This window comes from Anolis carolinensis, chromosome 1, assembly GCF_035594765.1.
Source record: "Anolis carolinensis isolate JA03-04 chromosome 1, rAnoCar3.1.pri, whole genome shotgun sequence".
NCBI lineage: Eukaryota > Metazoa > Chordata > Lepidosauria > Squamata > Dactyloidae > Anolis > Anolis carolinensis.
The window spans coordinates 174136084-174163266 of record NC_085841.1 but is presented as its reverse complement, the minus strand read 5'-3'; the positions used below and the strand labels follow the sequence as shown (position 1 = coordinate 174163266).

Here is a 27183-nt window from a genome sequence, read left to right as displayed (position 1 = left end):
CCCTGTGGGAACTTAAAGTGGCTAACAATCCCATTCTAGACAAGTTTTAAAAGTGCAATACAAACATTAAAAAACAAATAATAATAGTGTGGTAGAAACAGCATTAAAATGCAATAAAGGTCCCTATTGGTCTGTGTCATCACCTGCAGAGAAAAAAAACTTCGCTTACATATGCATGCATCTGTATAACTTTGAAATACGTTCTCAAATGCAAAATTCTTTGCATGTTGACTTGTGAGTCAGCTGAACCTCACAACCGAACACCACAAGACTTACCTCCAAGTAAGGTACCTCTGTGCATGATGGAGAAAGTTTCTCACGATTTCCACATTAGGATTACAGGCAGAGGCCTGCCCACCATTTCCAGAAGAAGAAAAAAATTCATTTTGGGGAGGGGGGGGCTTTTTTTAAAAGTCCTTTCACCTGAGGGCTATTTAACTCAAAAGCCTGCACACTTGGCGGATCCTAATAGGGATAACATTGGACCAAGGCTGTTAAAACATTTTCACTTGTGACCCTATTCTGCCTGAAATAAAATAGGTATAAAAATCAAGCATTTACTGAAAATAAACAAGCCTTTGCAAGGCTTGCTAATGAGCTAATTCTCCTTTTTGTGGAGTACAGCTGAAGCATTTTCTGCAGAGTCCATGGTAAACACTGCACCTTGTAGCTAACAGTATTGTGAACCCAACATTGACCTATTTGGGGCCAAGATCAATTGTTTAAGAAGCCATGAATTGAACTTTTATGATGATGATGATTATTCTTGTGATTCATTTCAGATGCCTTTCATTAGAATAAATGAACCTGGGACTTCGCTGTCCACAATGTCAATCTGATTTTCATGTTTTCAAGAGTAAACGCCACTATGAAATGATAACACTGTGTAACACGATTTTTGTTCCTGGGTTATAAGTGTCATTTCCTAATTGATTCTATCATAAAAACATAGACTTTTTTTATTAAACTGAAAAAACTTTGTGTTTGCAGAACATCCTCCAGCACATTTTGCTATAGCTTTTCAAGGAATATCTCAACCAATTGAACATAGTTTATAACAGCCACAAAAATGACATTTCTAGAGTATAACAACTACTTTCAGAGTAAGTACCATAACAATTAAACAGGAAATAACACTTCCAAGTCAGGAATAGTGTTTTTTGTTTGTTTGTTTTTTTCAAATTTTGTTACTTAGTGTAATTGGAGAGTCAGCCTTAATAAGCTGCTTTGGTGTTAGCTGTATCCTTATGTTTGCTGAAGGTCTTGCTGGCTTGCTACTTGATCAGTTTTCTGCTTAAGAAGCCTTTCTATGCCACCACCACAAGTTTCCAGTCAATCTATGGAACTCTGAAAAATGTCAAAACTCTTTCCACCCTTAAAGAATAACCAGAAGATTGAGAAGGAGGAGGTTGAAAGGGACAAAAAATCCAAACTGATGGAGATTCTGCTTACCTTCCACCAAAGAGGTGAGTAAAGTGACATTTGCCGCTTTGCGCCTGCCAGCTGGTAAATTCAGACCAATTTTTTCTAGCCTCTCTCTCAACGATCTGCCCCCGTTTTTCGATTTAGCTCTGCAACAGAAAGAACAAACAAAGGCCCTGGTTCAAAGCTCAAGGATGGTCCCAGAGAAAGGATGGGAAGGACAATTTTGGGAGGTGGAAAAGCTGCTTAGAGCTGGAAAGGGCTCAGGATGCCTTGGCTATTGGAAACAGCTGGAGGGGCACAAGGAGAAGGGAGGTGAGAGTGTGCCTGGCCTCTGGAAACAGCCATCCCCCCCCCCCACCCCCAAGATGGTTTGCTGCCTGCTTTCTTTCAGGTGCTTTCCAACTTATAGTGACTCTAAGGCTGGCTCTACACTGCCTTATATCCCAGGATATGATCCCAGATTATCTACTTTGAACTAGATTATATGAGTCTCCACTGCCAGATAATCTCAAGTAAAAAGATAATCTGGGATCAGATCTGGTGATATAGGGCAGTGTAGATCCTGCCTATAATGCGACTATAATGGGGTTTTCTTAACAGGATTTGTTCAGATTGTTTTTTTTGCTTTTGCCCTCCTCTGAGGTTGAGAGAATGTGACTTGGTGTGACCAAGTGAGGATTCAAACCCTGGCCTTCAGGGTCCTAGTCAAACACCCAGACCACGGCCCATGCTGTCTCTTGATAAGTGGCAATTTATGTGTGAATAAATGGTCTGGCTTTAAACAGTTTATATTTGCCTGTATCAAATGCATCTCAGATATCTTTTGGGAGCATCTTTGAATCAAAAATTGAAAGCACTCCAATTACAATCGCTCACTACATTCCGCCCCTAATGAATGAAAGCTTGAGGTAACTGAGCTACTGGGGAAAGGCTGTAGCCCTGTTCATGGTTGGGCTCTAACAGCCAATTTACAATAATAAAAGGAAATTTCACTTGTCAGGATTTTCCTACTTCCTTGTTAAAGCAAAGAATGCAGCTATATCTTTGCAGACACTGGTGCACATTTTAGAGCGGGGCTTCTTAATTTTTCCCCATTCATAACCCTTTCCACCTGAGAATTTTTGTACGAGATATGGGTATAAGGTAAAGGTAAAGGTTTCCCCTGACATTAAGCCTAGTCGTATCCGACTCTGGAGGTTGGTGCTCATCTCCATTTCTAAGCCGAAGAGCCGGCATTGTCCATAGACACCTCCTAGATCATTTGGCCAGCAAGATTGCATGGTATATAGGTATATAAACTAGATATAAAAAACAGACATTTACTAATAATAAACCAGACTTTGCAGGGCTTGGTAAACAGACTGATTCTCCGACCCCAAACGTTAACTATGAATTCAGTAATTATTTCACTTGATTCTATAATGTGCTGATAGACATGTGTATTGTATGTTTTTACCCTATTTTCCCCTCTGCTTCTTACCTCCCCTGTTGTGCTTCAGTATCTATTTATATAACTTTTTATTCCTTAAATGTACTAAACATACCAAATTTGTGTGAAACTGTGACCTTTATTTCCTGTGCTGGTCTATGACCGAAATAAATGAATTGATTGATTGACTGATTCTCCTTTTCGTGGAGTACAGCTGAAGCATTTTCTGCAGAGTTCACTGTAAACTCTGCACCTTGTTGCTAACAGGTTTGTGTAAATGAGTGGCATTCAGAAAACTTTTACTGTTGCCAAATTTTTCATGACCCCAACATTGAACTCAGGAGGCCCTATTTGGAGTCAGGACCCACAGTTTACGAAGGTCTGTCTAGACTGCCTATCAGCTGGGTGGACCTTGCTTTTTGTAACAAGAGAAATCCCTGCCAACAGCAAACTGCTCCATATTTTCTTTTTAATTTGGGCTGGATCTATATTGACATATAATGTAGCTCAAACTGCATTATATGGCAGTGCAGACCCAGCCATATATATCTTTACTTTTATCCAGTTTTCAAGTGAGAAGAACCTACCAGAAAATACTGAAGGCCTTACATTAGGACTCCATCATCTGCACTAACTTCCTTTTTGAAAGTAATCTCTTACTCTGCTCGCCTGGGGTCTCTCCAAACAACCATATAACCCAGAATATCAAAGCAGATAATCCATAGTATTGGGTTATATGAATCCACACTGCCATATAATCCAGTTCAATGTGGATTTTATACAGCTATGTGATTTTTATCATACTGAAAACAGTGATTGAACATCCAAAAACAAATCAGACTCAGTCACTCCAGAAATCTAACAGAGAGGCAAAAAAATGGCCTACTCATAAGACAGTTTTCCCGCATGGACATCAGGGTACCTCAGTCCAAGATAGACTTCCCTACTGAAATGAGGCTTCAGACTAAGGAGAACTGTTCTGCCAGATCAGAAGAAAGCTCTAACAAGTCCAGCACTCCATTTACACAGTGAGCATTCCAGATAACTGGGAAAGGCTTCAAATATGATTCTCAGGCATGCTGATCGAGTTACTGATATTCAGTTACCTAAAACTAAATATCAGTTACCAGAAACTGGTAGTCTGAGAAATATAGCCTCTAAGGCTATATGTAGCTATTACGACTATGAGATGACAAGAATTTAAAGACATAGCTATAGTTTAGAATATCCACACACAAAGGGAATTCCTAAGAGGCTAAGTGAAAAAAGGAAGTTGGTAGCATAAGTTTTTGTGGACTAGCTGGTATCACACTAGAGCTTACGAGTAAGTAAAGAGTATGCATACCATTTGAAATCCTGTGGCTGCATCCTATTGAATCCTGGGGCTGTAGTTTAGGGAGGGGCCTTTAAAATGCTTAGCTAAAGAGATTCTGGGTCTCACTAAACTACAAACTCCAGAATTCTGCAGGAGGATCCAAAGGATCTCAGACGGGATGCATACCCTGCCTACTACTTCCTCAAATACACTTACTCTACTCAAGCTTGCACCACCAATTTTGTTCTTTCATTTAGTTTCAAAGGTACTTACATTATCTCATTTCATATTTTAGGATAAGTCCTTAGTTGCCTTATTAATATTTTCCATGGATGTATCTATATCCTGGTCCCTTTAAAACCAACTAAAATGATGGCCATCACCTCATCATATTACTTCAAAACATGGCAGCCAGAATGGTCACTAGTACACCTTGGAATGATCATATTACACCTATATTACTATCACTCCACTGGCTGCCAATTAGTTTCCAGGTAAAGTACAAAGTGTTGGTTATTACCTTTAAAGCCCTACATGGTTTGGGTCCAAGTTACCTGCGGGATTGCCTCCTCCCGTATAATCCACCCCGTACACTTAGGTCTTCTGGGGGATGTTTACTCCAGTCAGTCAGGACTAGGCTGGCAACGGTCACCCAGAGGCCGTTTTCTTCAGCCACCCCTAGATTGTGGAATGATCTGCCAGAAGAGATTTGACAGCTGAATACGCTGTCTGAATTTAAAACAGCATTACAGACCAATCTCTTCCAGCAAGCCTATCCAGATTATGATATACTATGAATCTTAAATTATGAATTTTAAACCAATATTACTCCTTTTATATGTTCTTTTAAACTGATCCTATGTATGTTTAACAGATATATGTGTCTTTAAAGGATGTTATGTGTTGTATTGCTATCGTTTTTACCTGATGTGATGTGTTGTATTGCTATCTGTTGTTGATCTGTGGAGAGAGGCAGGTTAAAATAAATATATTATTGTGATTGTTGTTATTTAGTGGTGATGAAGACTTCCACAGTTTAACAATGTGTCTAGTGAATCCATACATCCTTGTATCTGTTCCATATTTCCCACCATTCAGCTTTATGAGATGATCTTGAGTTCTCGAAGGATGGAATAGTTTATCCTTCTATTTCTCTGTATCATGCATAATCTTGTATCCATCATTATCATGGCATAACCCCTACCTTACTTTTTGTCCTCCTAAATTAAAAAGTCCCAAATATTGTAAACTCCTGAGTATTATTTGTTCTAATCCCCTGGTTATTTTGGTTGCATTTGGAACATATTTTCCAGCTCTATGACATAATTTTCCAAGCATGGAAAACAAAGGTGTACAAAATATCCAGAATTATCAATAACAATTATCCAAATTGTTTTGGTGCCTTTCCTAATGACCCCCACCTTGGTTTTGCCTTTATCATAGATGTCACACACCCCTTTTGCCTGTCACAGTGGTCAAGATCTCATTCTTGGTCAGTTATCACCAGCTGAAGTATATCAATGGGAATTTTCCTTCGATATGCTTTGCTTAATGTTTTGTAAACATGTACTACAATTGCCATATTGTTGCCATAACGTCCAGTTTTCACCACCAAGAATATTTCAATGTACCACCTAACTGCTGACTCCTAAACTCTAAATCTGCAGACTCCTAAACTCCAAATCATTTAAGAAGAAGAAAAGTTAAAATGAAGAAAGATCTGGTTCCACCACAATTCTCTGGGTGGACTCATTCTTTACATTCTTCTATTATAGAGTTTCCGCTTTCTATTGTCTGCTTCCTGTTATTTAACCAGTTACTGATCTTAAGCCTCTTATTCCATGATTGCTAAGATTATTCTGAAATGTTTGAGGAAGCTAAATATGTCATGATCACCAGATTACTTCTTCCAGTGCTTTTTGAAAGACAAATGATGTACTAATTCACCAGATCATCAGAGTCAAAAACCTATCTGTTCCTGAAGAGTCAGAGCAGTTGCACAAATGACAGGGGGGTGGAATGGATGGCCCTTGTGGTCTCTATGAAATCCAATTGCCTATATGGATAGGATGGGCGACAATGAAGGAAAACACAATACAATGTGTTTAGTATTTTAAAGATCTGCATTTATATTTTCTTAATAATTCTTATAACAATCCCCTAAAACAAGCTGCTATTATCAATAATCATTTGGTTGAGAGCTGGAGGGATTAAGGATAAAATACAGTGTGTGTGGGTCACACAAAACAGTAATTGTAGTCATGGTGGTTGATGAATGCCTTTACATTTGTTGCAACTTACAGCAACATAAACATGAAACTATCATTGTGTTTTCTTGAACTTTCAGTAGTAGGTTGGTTGCTCTTGCTTTCCTCTGAGGTTTAGGCCCCATCTACAGTGACCATTTAATGCAGTTTCAAAGCAGTGTTGAAGAAAGTAGTTTCACTGTGCAGATGATTCCGTAGGAAATCTTGGAATCAATTTGAGCCCCGGTGATGATTACACAATTGACAGAACACTGATGCACACTTCCTTTCCCATACTTCCGTGGGAATTTGTTGTATGCCCACTCAGTTCAAAGCTAGCCTTGAACTATATTAAATAATCAGTGTAGGTGGGGCCTCCGAGAGGGTGTGAGACCTTATCCTAGGTCATCCATTGGGTCTGCATGGCTGAGCAGGGATGTAAAAGCTGGTGTCCCAGACTCCAGTACTCAAATCACTGTACAGTGCTGGCTCTCATGTCAACTATTTTGTACACCAAGTCAAATATTGCTATGTTTAATTATTTATTTCAAAATAGTGATAACTTGTCTTCTAAATTTTTAAAAAATTGTGTTTCATACAATAATATTTAAGAGCAAATTAACATCTCCTAGAAACAATTTCTCACTGTGGAGCAAAAAAAATGGTACTACAACAGGACATCTTAAAAGTCTTTTATTAACTGTCCTTGTTATTTCCAAAGTTGGGTCACCTGAGAAAGGTTTTTAATATGCTCTCAACCATCAGACCCACTAAGGGTGGAAAATTTCCGATACACGAATCCAAAGTTGTACACTACTTTGAAAACAAGCTCCATGATGTTGAACTAACTAGAGTAAACACCAGCACCCTTGTTTACCAAGTGGTGAGATATGTTCCATAAGACCTGTCCATGATGAGAGATTTGCAATGCTAGGAAGCCGATCTCAGTGTCAAGGTCTCTGACAAACATGAGCACCACTGCTTACTTTAAAAGCTTCCCCCATAAACAATCCCTGTAAACCCCATTGCTAATTGCAGATCTGCCAAACCCAAGGGCCTTACCTTCTAAGTACTCCTCCAAGGAGTGAGGCATTCAAACATTCTGGAGGAGAAAGGCGCCTCTGCACTTCTCCGACCGTTACTTTGTATTTAGAAGTTGAACTGAGCAAGGACAGCCGCCCAGGCACCGAACAAAACACTTCGCCTGTGTTCACGGACATGCCGCCGAGGAAGCCATCTTTGTTCATCATCAAGGAAGTAACAGATTTTGGAGGAACTGGAACTGGGAAGAGAGAAAAGTAGTGTGGGCAAGATCACATTGTAGGGAGTTTCATACAACCACATTCACCCAGGAGTAAGTCCTGTTGACTAATTCTCTTGCAGGTTTAGATGACTTTCTGAAAAGTTTCAGATGCAGTACGGCATGATTATGGGATTATTCCACAGGGCAGATTGTTACATGGTAATCACGTCTAGATAGCCAGGTCCCATACCATATTGTTATTTAGTTCTAGAAAGGAGCAATCACGGCATGGGAAACAGCCCCCTTAAATGAAATCTGGAGTCTGGCATTTCTAAGCACCAAAGCCAAATGATGAAAGATAATGTGGGAAGGGACCCATATTGTCCAAGCTGTGAGAATGCTTGTACAGGAAAATACTACGCTGGCATCTTTTCCTATCAGACCCATTGATTACCAATTATGACATTTACAATTGCCATCAAAGTAGCTTCAAAAGGGCCTATATCAGTGGTTCTCAACCTGGGGTCCCCAGATGTTTTTGGCCTTCAACTCCCAGAAACCCTAACAGCTGGTACACTGGCTGGGATTTCTGGGAGTTGTAGGCCAAAAACATCTGGGGATCCCAGGTTGAGAACCACTGGCCTATATGGAGACGGTCAGTGACATTAATTCTCACACCAAGGGGTGGACTGTTGTTGTTGTTTGAATGTGTATCCTGCCTTTCTCCACAAGCAAGATTGCATAGGATAAGGTAGAGACAAACTATAACACAATAGCAACCAAGATGCCAGTCAAACTCTTTGCACTTAGAAATGCATGCACTCTCTGTTCCTGGACTGCTGCTTCACAAGGATAAAGTTAGAATTGGTCTCTTTAACTTCTCTAAAGAACTTAGACGAAGAAGGCATCACAAGAAAGGACTGTACTAAGTTAGAATTAATTGCCAGGGAAACCACTGTAAATCACTGGGGAAAGGATTCATTATTTGGATTGAAAAGTTATTTTCCTAGCAATGGAATCTGCCAGCTAGTTTTAGTGAAGACATTCTGTATCTTTGGCAAGTATATAACCAACAATTCTATAGTTCCCTTCACAACTACATTGCTGTATCAAACAAAATAGTCACATTATTTTACCTGTCTTTTAGCAGTTAAAGGCAGAAGAAAGATAAACACACAAATCCCCATGGAAAAATAGGGTCAGATCAAGTCATGTTGACTCATGGGTTAACAAACCACGTCTTCATCCATGAATCCTCACACACAGGAAATTTGAATCAATACACTGGGAGCAATCAGACAATTAGGTACTTTGATGGGAAGCTGAAAGATCTTTGAAGATTACCTGCTTTGAACTGGATTATATGAGTCTATACTCCCATACAATCCAGTTTCTGAATCCAGATTATCTGCTTTGAACTGGATTATACAGCAATGTAAGCTTGTATAATCCAGTTCAAAGCAGATAATCTGCATTCAGAAGCTGGATTATATGGCAGTGTAGACACAGCCTGAGATGCTTTCCTAGAAGAAGGAGATACTAAAACCTGTTCAAGTGTGCAAAGCAGAAATTATCCACCTTGCATAGCAAAGGCCTGTGCAGCAGTTCCCAGCAACACATCCTACCTGCTCCAACTCCAGTATCCACACAAAGATATCTATATAGAGGAAATCTAGTAACCAGCAACTGATATCACCAGTGCTCATTAGACAGATGTATATAGCCAAGGGGGGGATAATGGAACACAGGGAATGTAGTTCCATGGGTTTTTTTAATAGTCAGTATTTTCTCATATGTGACTTCTACCATTATATGCACCAATCAAAACTAACTTCTTCCACCTTCCCCACTAAAAACAGTAATAAAAAAAATAAAAAGGTGGAAGTGGAGTTCCCACCTCCTACCTCAAAGACACACAATGAAAATATTATTGTAATCTCACTAATTTCTTTATTTTAGACAGTTTCTTCATTCTGCCTTACTATCTCAATATTTTACTCAAATCTTCAAAATTAGCAAGCATTTTTATATTTTCTTTTTTTTTCTTTATACATAATACAATTGGTTCCCATTCCTTTAAAAAACCTATTACTAGAGAAAAACCTTTTTCAAACAAAATGACTTGTCTGTTTCTATCAGTTTTCTTTTAAAGATAGCTCTTTAGTTTTCCATGTTTGTGCATAAAGCAGTCTTGCTGCAATAGTCATATAATGTAATAAGTTGAAATGCGTTGTTTTTGTTTGTCCATTTGGAAATTCCAGTAGAAATAAAATTGAATCTAGCTATATTCCAATTTTAAATTTCTTCTATAATCGTTTTTGTATCAATCTTCAATTGTTTTGCTTTGTCGCATGTCCGCAACATACAATAAAAAGTACCTTAATACATTTCACATTACCAACATAATTTTTAGTGTCCTTGTGCATCCTCACTAGTTTGACTGGAGTCATGTACCATCTATACATCATTTTGCAGGAATTATCTCAGATCAAAACTTAGAATATCTTTTATGGCAGATATTCTTCCTAATAGTGAGAGATTAAGACTTTTACAGTTATGTAAGTCTTATTTTATTCCTTTCCATATCTTTTCACAATTATCTTGGAATAAAATTGAATTTCTATTTGATAAATTTATTCCTAAATATTTCCATGTCTTTACCACTAGGCATCCAGATAACTTTTCCAACTGTACGACTTCTTCTTGTGTTAAATTCTTCATCAACATTTTGCTTTTAGTTTATTTACTCTGAAACCTGCCTCTTCTCCATATTATTCCATGCATCTCATAAGAGAAATTATGATTTCCAACAGACCTTCTAATACAATCATTATTCAGTGTTCTCAATTGTTTGGATTCTTTTTTCTTCAATCTCTTCTTTTTGTCTTATTTCTCTTAGTAGTATTCTCAAAGTTAGAATAAAAAGAAGTAAGGAAATTGAATACTTTTGTCTTTTTCCTTTTTCTGTTTTGCAAATGTTGGCTAATTGTCCATTTATTCATATTTTTGCACATTTGTCTATCATAGATTGCATTTAGTTTGAAGTTGTGTCCCACATTCATTTTTTTCTATTACTGCAAGCATAATATTCCAATTTAAATTGTCAAATGCCTTCTCATACTATTGAGCTCTGTAGAAGACTTAATAATTCAAATGACATGCTTTGTCAACTAGTTTCTCCTTTTATACCCCAGTTTGCAGTCACTCAGCAGGACTGAGTACAAAGCTAAAGTGCAGTACAAACATATGCCAAGAAATGACTCAGTTAACATACACAGAGAGAGAGGTGGTGAACCCACCTCTTGGAAGTGTGATTCACCTTGGAAGCAAAGAAGATGCTCTGGATTACTATATTTTAAAGTGAAACTCCTGGAGCTTTAGCTGGTGTTGCAGCAGCAAATTTGACAAACTACTGGTGTCTAGCACAGGATGGGGTAAATTTATCCCCTGTGTAGACTCAGTAGGATGCCAGATAGCCCCCCAACCCACCTACCCACTGAGGTGTTGCTCATTTTGCTTAGAATCTTAGAGAACAGAGATTCTCCACCTTGCATGTGGTCCATGCTTCAGCTTAACTTTATAGGGAGGCCACATTTTGATTTCCTTACTAGTGATTAAGGTCTCGAGAACCGCAGAAGGTAGCTGCTGTGCTCCATTTTTTGATTTATTAAAATTCTTTTTAATTAAAAATACACCAAGAAACCAGTGCATGAGCTTTGCTGGTGCTTCCTCTCCATCCTCCCTTCCATCACTTTTGTTCAGTAATCCTTTACCTTCAACTGTGGTATCAAGGGAAAGGTTTTCATTGGTGATGGGTCATCCTCACCTCTGCAGCATGTAACATGATGAGCCACAATTCCTGGCTGGTCAGGACAGTTCTCAAGTCAATCATTGTATTACAGTCATCCCTGCAAACTTGCGGTTCTGAATTTCATGGGTGTGATTATTTATAGCTTTGGTTAAAATGTTCTATCTTAAAATCTCTAAGTTCAGTGTAACTGTAGGAGCCCCCAGTGGTGCAATGGGTTAAACCCTTGTGCCAGCAAGGCTGCTGACCTGAAGGTTGGGTTGCTGACCTGAAGGTTGCCAGTTTGAATCCAACCCGGGGAGAGCGCAGATGAGCTCCCTCTATCAGCTCCAGCTCCATGCGGGGACATGAGAGAAGCCTCCCACAAGGATGGTAAAAACATCCAAAAAAATCCAGGCGTCCCCTGGGCAACGTCCTTGCAGATGGCCAATTCTCTCACATCAGAAGCGACTTGCAGTTTCTCAAGCCATTCCTGATATGAAAAAAATGTGACTGCAGAAAGTTGAGAATAGAATTACACTGGAGGACTTAGAGATTTCTTCAAAGAGCACCCTTATTGGAATCTGAATGTCCTGAAATGTAATTCTATGGTCAACTTCCAGCAGGAAGACAGGCATTCCTAGAGAGGTATTTTCTCTAGTAAAAAAAATAACAAACTATTTGCAGTTTTTCACTGTCACAGGGGCCCTGTGCCTCTAACCCTAGTGAATGTGAAGAGTTCGTTGTACAGTTCAAGTCATGTCAGAATAATCAGTGTGAAAATACTGGCTTAATTTCAAGTCCATCTCGTGAGTTGGAATTCAGGGATCAGCTTTGCAGAGTCAAAACATAGAATAGACATTGCAAAACAAATTGTGTGGAACAAAAGGCAGATATTATCTGGCTGTAAATTACGAATGAGTTTGTTCTTAAGACTATATTTTTAGAGTATCCGTTGATGAATCTCTTAGTATTCCTACAGCATAGCTGCCACTACAAGATGCCAGAAATAATGAGAGTCAGCTATAATTAAACCTTGGCACCATCCTCCTTCTCTTTATTCACCTTATTGAGTTACCCTGTTGTTTGTAAGGGCTCTTGTAGTTATGTAGCAACTGAAAGCAATGATGGCTTTTAGGCCACTATCCAAATGAATGTATGTATTACAAGGATACCTTTCCCTCACAATGGAGAGATTTCTTGCATGGTTCACAAACCCACTGAGCCAAGGACCTTGAACTGCTGCTTATTTAGGCCCCATGCAAACTCAGTGGGATCATATTATTTCCAATAGAAGTATTTCTTTCTCATATGGTTTGGGCTCATAAAGACAGGCAAGAAGAGGGAAAGTAACCATGCTGGTTGTGGTCCTATTGCTCTCACATAAATGTGAGAGCTAATACAAAGGGGAAAAATCAGGCAGCCAAGGAAAATGTTATATTTGGGTGAATAATACTCCCCGTAATCTCATCAGAGCAGAGATCTTTTATGCATATAAGTATAAAAACAACATACACACAGGTATCACTGGCCTTTTGAAAAAAAAATAACCCAATTGCTAAACTTTAATGACTTTTTCTGTTTGCAAGTTTAGCATCCACATAACTTTTGAATGAAAATTGTCTTGACATGCAATACAGTTTCATGTTTAAAATGCAGAAAGTGTCCTTTGTGATTAAACTTATTTAATGGTGGATTAGGGCAAAGGAAAGCACAATTCCAATTTTAAATGAAGCTCCACTTTTGCAACACCTGAAGGAAATACTAATAATGCAATGCTGCTATTCTCTTGAATTCAGTAGTGGACTGGCCCCCTTCAAACATTACACAATATGTTTAAAATGTTAAGGATCCTTTAGTAGCCTGAAAATATCATCGAAGTTCCAATATTGTTACTGTATGTGACTAAAATGTAAGTTTTATTACGATTTTAATGCCATCTGTTGGGGGTGCTTTGAATGTGATTTTCCTGCTTCTTGGCAGGGGGTTGGACTGGATGGCCCGTGAGGTCTCTTCCAACTCTATGATTCTAAGTTTAAGAGGAGTGGTGGTTCTCATGAAACTTTTCCTTGATTTAAGTCTACTGGTAAGAAGCTGATTGCCATACAGTGGGTGGCTTTCACAGTGTTCAATTTATTTCTCTCACAATTGGCAGCAACTTCCCATCACACATCACGTGGGGGGGGGATGCCAGCTAGCTTATACAGTCTGTCAACAGGTGTAAGTTTAAGACATCCTGTGATTATTCTACATGTCTAATTCAGTGGTATATTCACCTGCTTCGCGTGGGCAGATTTACCCCAAAGACATATCCCTGAAGCTTGACATTGGTTTTTGGGGAGAGGAAACATTCTTCACGTGCTCCGAGACACTTACCATGCCTCGTGCCTGGCCCTGTATAAAGAACTTTCAATGCTTAGTTTACTTGTACTTGATTTATATGTCTCAAAAGCTTACTAGACTTTACTTTCCCATTAGTAGACTCAGGATCAATGGAGCTTTACTAGCCTCCCTCAGTGCCAAAAAAAACCCATGCAGCAGCCCTAACATATCACTTTCTTTGTCCTTCTTTCTTACTTTACAAATCTTAAAAGTGGTTTGCATCACTGTCTATTGAGGCTTACATCAAAGAATTTCCCAGACCCTCAAAACCAAGGACAGTTCTTCAAAGTATGCAAATGAAATAATAATAATCTATTTCTGTGGATATAATAAAAGTGAATGTATGTGTGTATGTGGGCGGAGGGGTATGTAATCTTACGACAGATTTCCTATTGGCTCCCAATTCCAGAAACCACTGTGATCCCCATCAATGACAAATTTGGGCCAAACTTGGCACACAGAATCCCAGGACCAACAGAACATACTGGAGGGGTTTTGAGGGGACTGACCCGCCCTGGTGGGAGTTGTAGTTCACCCTGCATCCAGAGAGCACTGAATCCAGCCCATAACAGATCTGGACCAAACTTGGCACACAGACCCAACGTGGCCAACTTTGAATACTGGCAGGGTTTGGAGGTGATTGACCCACTATTTTGGGAATGGTAGTTCACTCACATCCTTATGCATTTTCTAATGGGAGCAGTCATAAAAAATGAAAGCAAAGACCGACTTTTTCTAATAGCATTACAAATTACCTAACCTGAACATTGCCTGGTACCTAAGCTAGTATATTTACTAAAAGTGAAGATATGTTTGAGTATCTGTGATCAATTTCCAAGACGACTCCCACAGCCAAAGGCCACTGTGACTCCCTCCAAGGATGGCCCAAAATTGGTACACAGACTCCCCACCCCCCACCCCAGGATCAACAGAAAATACTGGTGGGGGTTTTATTTGGGGGGTTGGACCTGATATTATTGGAGTTGCAGTCCACGCATATCCAAAGCTGTTGGCAGTGTTTGAGGGGGATAGACCTGGGATGATGGGAGTGTTAGTTTTCTAACAAACACAGTTACTCATTACTCATCAGAGCATAAAACTGAAACCCACCCTCAGAAAGACATTCCCCTATTGAGGACAAGGAGACTTGCCTTCAAATAAGGTGTGCTTCCAGATAGAAACTCAGCAACAAAATGCACAGTCAGAACAAGGGAAGCCTCAAATTAAACTGGGAGATATGACAGAAGGGGTCCAGAGTCTGATGAAGATGATAAATCGAAATTTTGTGAAAGAACTTAAAGAGACACAGTTGGATTGGACCCTCGAAGCTATCTGTAATGGCAATTGAAAGACCTCAAAAAATGAATGCAAAGGAAATCATAGTTCTGAATGACTACGCATAATTGAACTGCAAGTTTTTGAAATGATAGGAAGGGATAAACAAAGTTTGACTGTATAAGAGATTACGAAGAATGGGATTTTAATTTGTCAATCTAAAATAGGATTCGTACTATATATATATGACACTATTGCTTAACCCCTCATGCTGGTTAATAGAGACCTAGTACCTGCCTGCTAAGTAAATTTGGAATATTTGCGTAGAAATATATAAAGTTTGCGTAGAGGAAAACAAGAAAGAGAAGAAAGATAGTGATGTATAGCATATTTGTACACATAAATACTAACCTACTAACAAACAGATTAATTCAATTGACTTTTAAGATGAAGTTTAGCAATAAACAAAACTGAACAAGAGAGTTAAAAGAAATAAATTAACAGGAACAACCAAGAAGAACTTAGGAGGAGGAGGGGGGAGGGGGAGAAGAAATTTGACCTAGTCAGAAAAGATAAGAAGATGGTTCAGGAATATTAGACTATTTGGTTTAATATAAGATAAAGAAATTCTCTTTGATATGGAGAATATATCACACTTGCAAAACTTTAGCATCACAAGTAATGCGTGTTTGGGGAACAGAATCCAAGACCTTGTCCCCTTCCACACAGCTAAATAAAATCCCACATTTTTCTGCTTTGAACTGGAATATATGGCAGTGTGGACTCAGATAACCCAGTTCAAAACAAATATTGTGGGATTCTCTGCCTTGATATTCTGAGTTATATGGCTGTGTAGAAGGGCCCTTAGATATAACCCAATCAAATGTTATATGTTTGTTCCCTTGCCCTCTGTACTGTTTCCTCTCCCCTTATTGACTAGATATTTGTTAAGATTTAACTTACGAACACTATAATGAGTACCCTACTAGCCCCCTTTTCCCTACTATACCCTCTGGAAAAAATATTTGGAAATGATAAATAAAAATGCTATCTTTAGAAACAAATAAGGGGTGCTTGGGGAGGGGGGAAACTCTGAGGCCCCTTCCACACAGCTGGATAAAATCCCACATGATCTGCTTTGTACTGGAATATGTGGCAGCGAGGACTCAGCTCACCCAGTTCAAAGCAGATATTGTGAATTATGTGCTTTGATATTCTGAGTGATATGGCTGTGTGAAAGGGCCCTGAAGCTGTGCACACTTTCCACCCGTGTCTTTTCCACGCAGGGCCTTTCTCCCTGCCCGCTTCCCCACCTCTCCATTGAAAAGCAGCTGCTGGCCTTTTGTCAACAGGGAGGAGACTTGTGCAAAGCAATTCCCAACCCAGCCAGGGCTCCTGCCAGCTTCCCCAACCATAACCATCGCGATTTCATAGCTCCGGAGATGGGAGCGCTAATCTCCCTGCCATCTTTTGTAAATTACCTAATTCTCCTTCAAGAAAAAGGGAACAAGCTCGCCTCCTAAGAAAGGAAGGGTAGGGAATCGCGTTATCTAGATCGGCCTAATTACTTTAATATCCGCGCTCTCGCCAGAGGTGATGCAGTTCGGAGATTTCCCTTCCTCGGGATCCCCGCGCGAGGTGTCCGTGTAGCGTCTACACGAACGCGGAGGCGTCACTGAGCATCATGCAATGTTCAAGCAAAGTGTATTTAATTTCAGCCTCTATTTTCCAGTCAAGGGACATATATTTGTAATTAGCGACCAATCTACTAAGCACTCAGCAGTAGGACTTGCGATGGGAAAACTTTAGAGCAATGTTTCTCAACCTGTGGTTCCCCAGATGTTTTAGCCTTCAACTCCCAGAAATCCTTATAGCTGGTAAACTGGCTGGGATTTCTGGGAGTTGTAGGCCAAAACACATAGGGACTCACAGATTGAGAGAACCTTTAGAACATGGACAAAGCGCACTCCCGCCTTCTCTAAGGCATTACAGTAATCTCACTTATCCAAGCTAAACGGCCCGGCAGAACCTTGGATAAGCGAAAATATTGGATAATAAGGAGGGATTAAGAAAAAAAGCCTATTAAACATGAAAATACATTATGATTTTACAAATTAAGCACCAAAACATCATGTTTTACAACAAATTGACAGAAAAAGCAGTTCAATACGTGGTAATGTTATGTAGTAATTACTGTATTTACGAATTTAGCACCAAAACATTGCAACATTTACTACAAAAACATTGACTACTAAAAGGCAGACTGCCTTGGATAATACAGAACATTGGATAAGTGAGAGACTACTATATATGGCAGTGTAGACCCATACCAAGGGGGCGGTTTAGGGGTTCAAACCACCACCACCACCCCGCCCCCGAAATTTTCCAGGTTAAAAAAACTGGTTTACTCATGAAATTTAACTGGTAAACCAAATCCCCATGCCAAGTCTATGAGAAGCAAAAATTAGAGTCCCTCCAGAACTACAAGCACTATCTTAACCAAATTTTGATTATTCACACTTTCATTACCTACCTTTTCTACCAATTTACATTTGCAATAGCTGACACAATAGAAGTGGCCTACCCGCAACTGTCAGGTAAAGGGGATTTGATCTGAATGGCAGGTGAAAAATGAGGAAACTGTGGAAAAAGAGGTGTCTCCCACTGGTCCACCTAATCCAAGCTCTGCCCAAAAAAAAAAAAAAAAAAAACACCCATGGAACAGCAGCAAAGAGAAGAAGCCGTGTCATTGTTACACCCTGGACTTTATATAAACAAAACTCTTTCCGATGACCAAGTGAAAACTCAATTAGTGCAAACTCCACAGACTCCATTGCCAGGATATGTACTTCCTGTGGATAAGAAAAGGCATCTAAGATTTCCACCCAAATGGTTCAGCAGATTTCCCTGGTTGGCCTACTCATTTCATCTACAATGTGAACTCAGTTGCTAAACAATTTGTGCAATAGAAAAAGGCAATAGAAGTCTTCAATGGGCACCAAAAAACAAGTGCCATTAGAACCACTTGTATTTGTCTGAAAACTTCATGCTAGTTCACAGTGAAAAACATCTTGATGTAACCCATCCTCATGATAAAGGCAATAAAAAGAAAGCAGAAGAAAACAAAGAAACTTGTCCTCTGGCCTGACAAGAACTGGCTTAAAAAGAGAGCAATGATTCAGGATCGAGAATCTTTACATAATGATAGTAATTTCAGGGCCTTGTTGAGATCTTGTGCCAGATCAGGAGACACTGGCCTGAAAAGTCATTTTGGAAAAAAGTTTCCTGGACCCAGTCTTATATGGGTCTACACCAGGAGTGTCACACTCCTTCATCTAGGGCCACAGCAGCCTTACTGTTGCCTTCAGAGGGCCCTTGAATCCACGCAGAAAGAATCAATGCAGGCAGAGGGCCAAATCAACAGATGGCAGTGCTGGTATGCGGCAGGTACTGGCTTGTTCAGTAGACTCCTCTCTACAGTTCCATTTGGCAGGAAGCCTTAGCACTGAACAGTTGTGTTGTTAAAGTGCGAAGTATGGAATTTCTGCATTTGATTTATTAAAATATTCCCATCCAAACCCAAGCCTCCTATAATCTCTTTACATTGTGGTCGGTGCACCCCCAGCCCTTTCAAGGGTTGAGTAGTCACTTCAACAATAACATCCATCCATCTTGCCCTTGGTCGGCTCCTCTTCCATTTTCCCCAGCATCATTCTCTTCTCCAAGCCTTTCTGTCTTCTCATTATGTGGCCAAATTACTTCATCTTTACCTCTCATATCCTTCCCTCCAGCGAAGGCCCCTCCAGGCACTATCTCAAGCAGATATTGACAGGTCTGTAGGAGGCGGGGGGGGGGGGGGGGGGCTAGGGGTTCAACCCCCCCCCCCCAAATTTTCTAAAACCCTTCCCCCAATTTTTTTTTTCTGGTTAGGGCCCTGTTTTCAGAAGACACTCAAATACTTCCTCGCCAAGCTTTGTGATTAAGGGCCCTTCCACACAGCCATAATCCAGAATATCAAGGCAGATAATCCACAATATCTGCTTTGAACTGGATTATTTGAGTCCACACTGCCATATAGTCTAGTTCTGGATTTTATGCAGCTGTGTGAAAGGGGCCTCAATTGCTGCTCGTTTCCTAAATCCAACAGGATATATTACCCCAATAGTGAACCTTTGCCTATGTGTGTGAGAAAGATAACCTGTTTCACCTGTATCAAAACCCAGTTTCTTTTTATCCCTTGGGGCCCTTCTCCACTGTCATATAATCCAGACTATCAATGCAGATAATCCACATTATCTGTTTCGAATTGGATTATCTGAGAGCCATTCCACACAGCCATATAACTCAGAATATCAAGGTAGAAAATCCCACAGTATCTGCTTTGAGCGAGGTTATCTGAGTCCACACTGCCCTATATTCCAGTTCGAAACATACAATGTAGGATGTTATTCAGCTGTGTGGAAGGGGCCTATGTCTATGCTGCCATATAATTCAATTCAAAGCAGATAATCTGGATTTTATATGACAGAATAAGCACCTTCCACACAGCTGAGTAACATCCCACAATTTCTGCTTTGAACTGGGATATATGGCAGTGTGGACTCAGATATCCCAGTTCAAAGCAGATATTGTGGGATTTTCTGCCTTTTGATTCTGGGGTATATGGCTGTGTGGAAGGGCAGTAGAACAGGGCTAAGAGAGATCCATTCTTGTACTTTTTTTTTCTATTGTCCTCTTCTTTCCTTACTCATATTCCATGGATCTGGGTCTACGATGCCATATAATCCAGATTATCCATGCAGAACACCTCCTTTGATAATATTCCACATTATCTGCTTTGAACTGGGTTATAGGAGTCTACATTGACATATAATCCAATTCAAAGTAGATACTCCGGATTTAACATGACACTGTAAAAGGGGCCCTGGGGTCCTTAAAAAGAAGGGTTATTCTTTCTTATTTGTCGCAGGGTGGCTGCTCCATGGGCTCTTCTACACAGTCATATAACCCAGAATATCAAGTCAGAAAATCCCGCAATATCTGCTTTGAACTGGGTTATCTGAGTCCACACTGCCATATATTCCAGTTCAAAGCAGATAATGTGGGGTTTTATTCATCTTATTCAGGTTTCAAATACACAGCCATATAGTACAATTTCAGAAAGCAGATTAACCGCATTGAACTGGATGAACCTAGACTTCCATATAATGTAATTCAATGCGGTTAATCTGCATTTATATGGTAGCCGCTTTGAGATAAAGTAGGGTATAAATAAATAGAATAATAATAATTAATTAATTAATAATAATAATAATAATGTAGATTCAGCTTTCGTTGAATCCCCAGACTGCAAACGTCACCTTTTCCAGCTCAAACCCAGCATCCCGGAGGCAGCCAGGCCTCCTAAGGTGGTTCGGGGTGCCTCCCTTTCCCCATCCCTTCCTCCCTTCTCCATTTCTCTTGAGCTTATCAATAAAGGCGAGAGAGCGGCAAGAGTCGCTTGATTTGTTCGTAATTAGGAGCAAGCCCGTTCCCGACAAACGCCGGCTCTTAGGCGGGGGGAAACCGCCTTCAAACGGCAGCACCAAACGGCAAGGAAATGGAGCGTGGAGCCACGCAGCGTGAAACGTCCCCTTCTTTACATGTTGTTTACTATTTTCGGTGCATATATTAAAGCTGGGCTCCAAAGGGGAGGGGAAAAGCATCTCAGCCACTGCCACACCACCGAGAACAACGGAGGAGATCGCAGCTCAGGAAGATCCCTGTCTCTGCTCAGCTTTTGAGAAGAAGGGGACATGTTTTTAGCCCGTTCAATACTTCATATTCTTAGGTTAGCTTCCATATATGTAAGGTCAGGACAGTCGTTTTTTCACCGGGGAAGGGATCCTGTTAAAATAAACAGAGGCCCTTTCCACACAGCTAAATAAAATCCCACATTATCTGCTTTGAACTGGAATATATGGCAGTATGGACTCAGATAATCCTGTTCAAAGCAGATATTGTGGGGGTTTTGCCTTGATATTCTGGGTTATATGGCTGTATGGAAGAGCCCCGAGTGAGCTGCCCTGGAGTGGTATTGTTTCCCACTAAAGACACTAAAGATATCTCCATCCGCCCTGTTTCTCCCAGAATAATAATAATAATAATAATAATAATAATAATAATAATAATTTATAACGTATTATTATTATTATTATTATTATTATTATTATTATTATTATTATTAACCCTTTATTTCCCTCCACCCCACGGGGACTCAAAACTGCTGAACATAAAAGCATCATCATAACCGTTTAAAATATAAAAACATTAAAACAGGATGAAATATAAACCGTCTTTAAAAATTCCCCCAGCTAAAAACCATTAAAACAAATTCACAGTTTAAAACCACAGCACGCCCTGATTTAATCTGAAATGTTCCCCAGAAGGGCCCGGGAGAAAAGCATCCACCTTTTAGAGGGTGATTTGGGGAGACCCCAAAGTCCTCAAACTAAGGCCTGCCATAGGCGCCCTCCAAGGCCATTTACAGGCCCCTCACCCTAAACTTTAAACTAGGGAGTTGAAGGAGCACAACAACCACAACCACAATCCTAACTAACTTGAATATATCATCAGCCCAAAGCAGGCTACACTATCAGCAATGTAGTTCCTTTAATAAAGATTACCTTTAACTGTAGCTGCTGGTGTTTGCTCCTTAAAGTGGCACCCCACCTTTCGTCTGCTTTGAGGAAGCAGGCAAAGGCCCCTTCTACACAGCTGTAAACAATCCACATTGAACTGGATTATATGGCAGTGTGAACTCAGATAAACAAAAAAGCAGATATTGTGGATGATCTGCCTTGATATTCTGGGTTATATCACTGTATGGAAGGGCCCTTTCAGACAGGCCCTATATCCCAGAATCTGATCCCAGGTTTTCTGCTTTAAACTGGATTATATGAGTCTCCACTGGCAGAAAATATGGGATAAACAGAAAACTTGGGATCAGATCCTGGGATATAGGACCTGTCTGGAAGGACCCTTCGAGTGTCTCCACCTGCATCACTTCTCTCTGATCATTCTAGATGGTTACTGCTAGCAGGATTGTCTTCCAAAGGTAGAGTCTTAGGCCCTTTCTCACAGTTGAATAAAATCCCACATTTTCTGCTTTGAAAGGGAATATATGGCAGTCACCATATAACCTAGTTCAAAACAGATATTGTGGGATTTTCTGCCTTGATATTCTGGGATATAGGGCTGTGTGGAAGGGCCCTAATGATATAACAGACATATAAACCAGAATATCAAGGCAGAAAATCCACAATAACCGCTTTGAACTGGGTTATCTGAGTCCACACTGCCATATATTCCAGTTTAAAGCAGATAATGTGGGATTTCATACAGCTTTGTAAAAGAGGCCTTAGGTTGGAACTTCCCTTTCCCAAATTGTTCCAGGTTATCTGCTTTGAATTGGATTATATTGGTCTATATTGCCAGATAATCTGGGATAAGAAGATAATCTGGGATACAATCCTAGGATATAGAACAGGGATGCTTTATTTCCCCAAACTTATTTTCCATCTATGTAACCATGAAGTTTGTTTTTGGGTTATAAAATGTCATTTCTAATTGGTTCTATCATAAAACAAGGGAAAAGTTTATTAACTGCAAAAATGTTGTTTTTGCGACATCCTGGAGCACATTTGGCTCTACTTTTTCAAAGAGTATCTGATAAGAGTCTCAACCAATTCAGCATAGTTTGTGGCAGGCACAAAAACCAAGGCCCCCTTCCACACATCTGAATAAAATCCTACATTATCTGTTTTGAATTGGAATATATGATAGTGTAGACTCAGATAATCCAGTCCAAAACAGATATTGTGAGATTTTCTGACTTGATATTCTGGATTATAGGGCTGTGTGGAAGGGCTCTGGATTATCTGAGTCCACACTGCCAAATCAAAGCAGATAATGTGGAATTGTATACAGCTGTGTGGAAGGGACCTATAACACTATGTAACCATATTTGAAAATTTTAAAAAAACCAGTTCCTGGTTTGACTACGTCATTTCCTGTTTAATTGTGAGGAACTGACTGTGAAAGTAGTTGTTATCCTCCCAGGGGTCCTTCACACAGAGACATATAACCTAGAATATCAAGGCAAAAAAAATCCCACAATATTTGCTTTGAACTGGGTTATTTGAGTTCACACTACCATATATCCCAGTTTGTAAGGAGATAATGTGGTAGTTTCTGCCTTGATATTCTGGGATATAGGGCTGTGTGGAAGGGCCCATAGTGTTATAGCCCGCTTCCACAGAGCTGTATAAAATCCCACATTATCTGCTTTGAACTGGTTATATGGCAGTGTGAACTCAGGGTCCTTCCAATACAGCCATATAAGCCAGGACATCAAGGCAGAAAATCACACAATATCAGCTTTGAACTGGGTTATCTGAGTCCATACTCAGATAATGTGGGATTTTCTGCCTTGATATTCTGGGATATAGGGCTATGTGGAAGAGCCCTGAATGGACACTGCTATATATTCCAGCTCAAAGCAGATGATGTGGGATTTTATTCAGCTGTGTGGAAGGGGCCTGGGATAACCCAGTTCAAAGAAGATATTGTGGGATTATCCTTGATATTCTGGGCTATATTGCTGTGTGGAAGAGCCCATAGTTGGCCCTCTGTATCCACGGATTCTGCATCCATGGGTTTTAAAGCTGCTGATGCCTGGAATTAGAGCCGGAACTTCTGCCTGCTCCAGGTTCGAGTACTTTACTCTTTTCCTACCCCAGAAAGACCCCGGAGCCAAACCGGATCCAAATCCAAGCAGCAGCCATGCCCTAAAGCCTCCCCCTTGGGCGCCCCCTCCGCTAAAGGGCCGAAACCCAAGCCTTGAGTGAAACCTTCCCGATTCCCGGAGTCTCCTTCGGTCGGGAGGCCCGGCAGTGCAGCGCTGTGTATCGGCTGCTCCCGGCTAGCGCTTCAATCCTATTACTCGCCCTTCCCAGCGAGGAAATCCTATTAGGCTCAGCCGGCCCGACTTCACAGGAAACATGCCTTGGATCAAACTGTTAATCTAATCTCGCCCCGCTTTAAGCCTCCTCTAGCACAGAGTCTCTTAAATATTTATCTCTTTGCTGCTTCCTTCCTCCACCTACTTATCTGGAACTGAGGCAAACAGATGGGTTGTCTCCCTTTCTCTCTCTCTGCCCGCCCCCCCCCCCCTCTTTTCGGTGCAGCAACACAATATGTTGCCCTCCCTTTCCTCTCCCCCTCCCTCTCGTTATGTTTGCGATCTGTGCCTCCTTGACATTTCTGAGGTAATTTAGTTAAGAGGAAATGAGTTGTTCCCAGTAGAGAGAGCGAGCGGGAACGCAAACGAGTGGAGTGGAGGTAGCCAGCGTGATAAATGGCTCTTTCATTGGGAGATCTCCAGAGCTCGTTTAAGGCTAATTTTCTGTATTAGCCCCCTTTGAGCGATTAAGGCAATAGGCAGGGACCACCGTGGCCCTTCGGCTCGGCGCTGCGTCAGGGCAGGAAGGGTTGGGTCGGGGGAGAGCGGGGAGGGGGCGGTCCGAGGGGCCTCTGCCGGGAGTCGAGCCCTAATCTACACTGGCAGAGGGGGGTTAATACGATTGGAAGAAGCGGGCTGGTCAATGAGCAATCAATAAAGGAATAATGAGTGGGACGCGCTACATTAACGGGCTAAAAATCCAACGAGACATTAAAAAATCATTCCTAACTCAGGCTTCCATTAAGGACAGGCGGGAGGGAGGGAGGGAGGAGCAGGAGAGGCGGGGGAATGGGTGGAGGAGTCTATAAGTGGACAACAAAAGGGATTGGAAGGTGGGCTTCGAGCTAAAGGGGGTAGAAACGCCATTAACTGGGAAGCCCTGGAGGTCAGCTATTACCAAGGGTGCTACGGATCTCCCTGAACCACTGGAGCCCTTGTGGCGCAATAGGCTAAGCCCTTGTGCTGCAGGACTGCGGAGGGAAAGGTCCAGGGTTCGAATCCCGCTCTATGCGGGGACATGAGAGAATCATAGAATAGTAGAGTTGGAAGAGACCTCATGGGCCATCCAGTCCAACCCCCTGCCAAGAAGGAGGAAATCGCTCCCACAGGATGGTAAAACATCAAACATCCCAGAGTCCCTTGGGCAACGTCCTCGAAGAAGGCCAATTCTCTCACACCAGAAGCTACTTGGAGTTTCTCAAGTCACTCCTGGAAAACCTGGAGGTCAGCTGTCACCAAGGGTGCTATGGATCCCCCTGAGCCTCTGGAGCCCCCGTGGCGCAATGGGTTAAGCCAGGACTGCGGAGTGAAAGGTCCAGGGTTCGAATCCCGCTGTCAGCGCTAGCTCTGCATGCGGGGACATAAGAGAAGCCTCCCACAGGATGGTAAAACATCAAACATCCCGGCGTCCCCTGGGCAACTGCAGACGGCCAATTCTGTCACACCAAAAGCCACTTGGAGTTTCTCAAGTCACTCCTGGCACTAGAACTGGGAAGCCCTGGAGCCCTGGTGCTATGGATCTAGTCCTGATGCCTAATGATGAGTAAGACAAGAGTTGTAGCCCAGTACCTGGAGGGCCATTTAAAAGAACACGAAGGGTCGAAATCGGCCTGCGGGCTTTCTATATGACACTTCTGCATCTACCCAGGCACAGGGACCCACTCGAAGGGAAGTGGGTCTAGGGACTCCAACAGCTCCACCTTTCTCCGATTCCAAAGGGTTCATATCGAGAGGGAGACAACCGAGCCGAAGATGATATTGGGCGGCTTGGAATAACGGTGGCGCTCCGTGGGAAGGAGGGAGGGAGGCCCGGGGGAGCGTGTCACACGTGGGCCAGCGGGGCAATCAAAGATGACAGATACGGCCATTACTTCGCGAGGCCTCCAAGACTATCAGGTGGAGGAGGCTCGAAGGGATCCGCGCTTGGTGTTCATAATTCATCTCCCTTTCACCTCTTCTGTCACTGGGCTGTTTCTTTTTTCTCCATATTTTATATAGAGAAAAATGGGGACAACTCGGCGTAGCAAAAGACCTAACTCCAGATTCCCACACATGTCTGCCGGTAGATTACTAGTATTACTATTACTACTACTATTAGTGGGTTGCTGTGAGTTTTCCGGGCTGTATGGCCAAGTCCCAGAAGCATTCTCTCCTGACCTTTCGCCCACATCTCTGGCAGGCATCCTCAGAGGTTGTGAGGTCTGTTGGAAACTAGTCAAGTGGGGGTTAGATATCTGTGTTTATATATCTATGCTAATCAAGCTGGCCGATTGCAACATTCACACTTGCCTCAAACGGACAAGAGTGCTTTCTCCCAACCTGGACCTTCCACAGATATATAAACGCCACTTGCCAACAGACTTGACAGCCTCTGAGGATGCTTGCCAGAGATGTAGGTGAATGCTTCTAGAACATGGCAGTACAGCCCGGAAAACACACAACAACCCAATAATAATAATAATAATAATAATAATAATAATAATAATAATAATAATAACGAGACTTTATTTGTATTCCGCCCTATCTCCCCTAGAAAACTCAGGGCGGATTCCACAAAACAACACAAATATTCAATGCCTCAACACAAGCAAGAACATGAATACATTAATGACCCATCCAGTCCCAAAGCAAACGATATCAAACAACTAATTATAACATAAGACTTAAAATTACACAGTTAAATAGTAAAATTACATCTAATTACATACTACTATTACTACTGCCCTCTTTCACTGAAAATAAGCCATACCCATAAAAATAAACCATAGCAGGATTTCTAAGCATTTGCACAATATTAAAAACCCTGAAAATAAGACATAGTGATAGGTGTGACTATGCACTAACCAGCAACAGTCTGTGGGTCTCTCTCACCCCCCTCTCCCACAAACACCAGTAAAGCTGCTGCTCCTCAGCACTGACCAGCAACAGTCTGTGGGTCTCTCACCCCACAAAACCAATAGGGGAAAAGCTTCAGCAAGCAGTCTGCTATTGAGTGATTATTGAGTGAATGCTGATTGTTGTACCATGCTTAATAAAAACAAGACATCCCCTGAAAATAAGCCATAGTGTGTCTTCTTGAG

At 41.2% G+C, this 27183-nt stretch overlaps 1 protein-coding gene across 4 annotated transcripts in view; it reads right to left on the bottom strand.

The window, feature by feature from the left end:
• tfap2b (transcription factor AP-2 beta) overlaps window positions 1-27183 on the bottom strand; it is a 78344-nt gene that overhangs the window by 27156 nt on the left and 24005 nt on the right. For 2 of the 4 annotated variants that reach the window (XM_062959276.1, XM_062959282.1), the window contains exons 4-6: window positions 7478-7697; window positions 4724-4864; window positions 1453-1571 (exon numbers count right to left, since the gene is read on the bottom strand). In XM_062959276.1, coding sequence (XP_062815346.1) covers window positions 1453-1571; window positions 4724-4864; window positions 7478-7697 — 480 coding nt within the window. The remainder of the gene's footprint in view (window positions 1-1452; window positions 1572-4723; window positions 4865-7477; window positions 7698-27183) is intronic. The other 2 variants (XM_003215197.4, XM_062959292.1) reach the window with 1 other exon arrangement.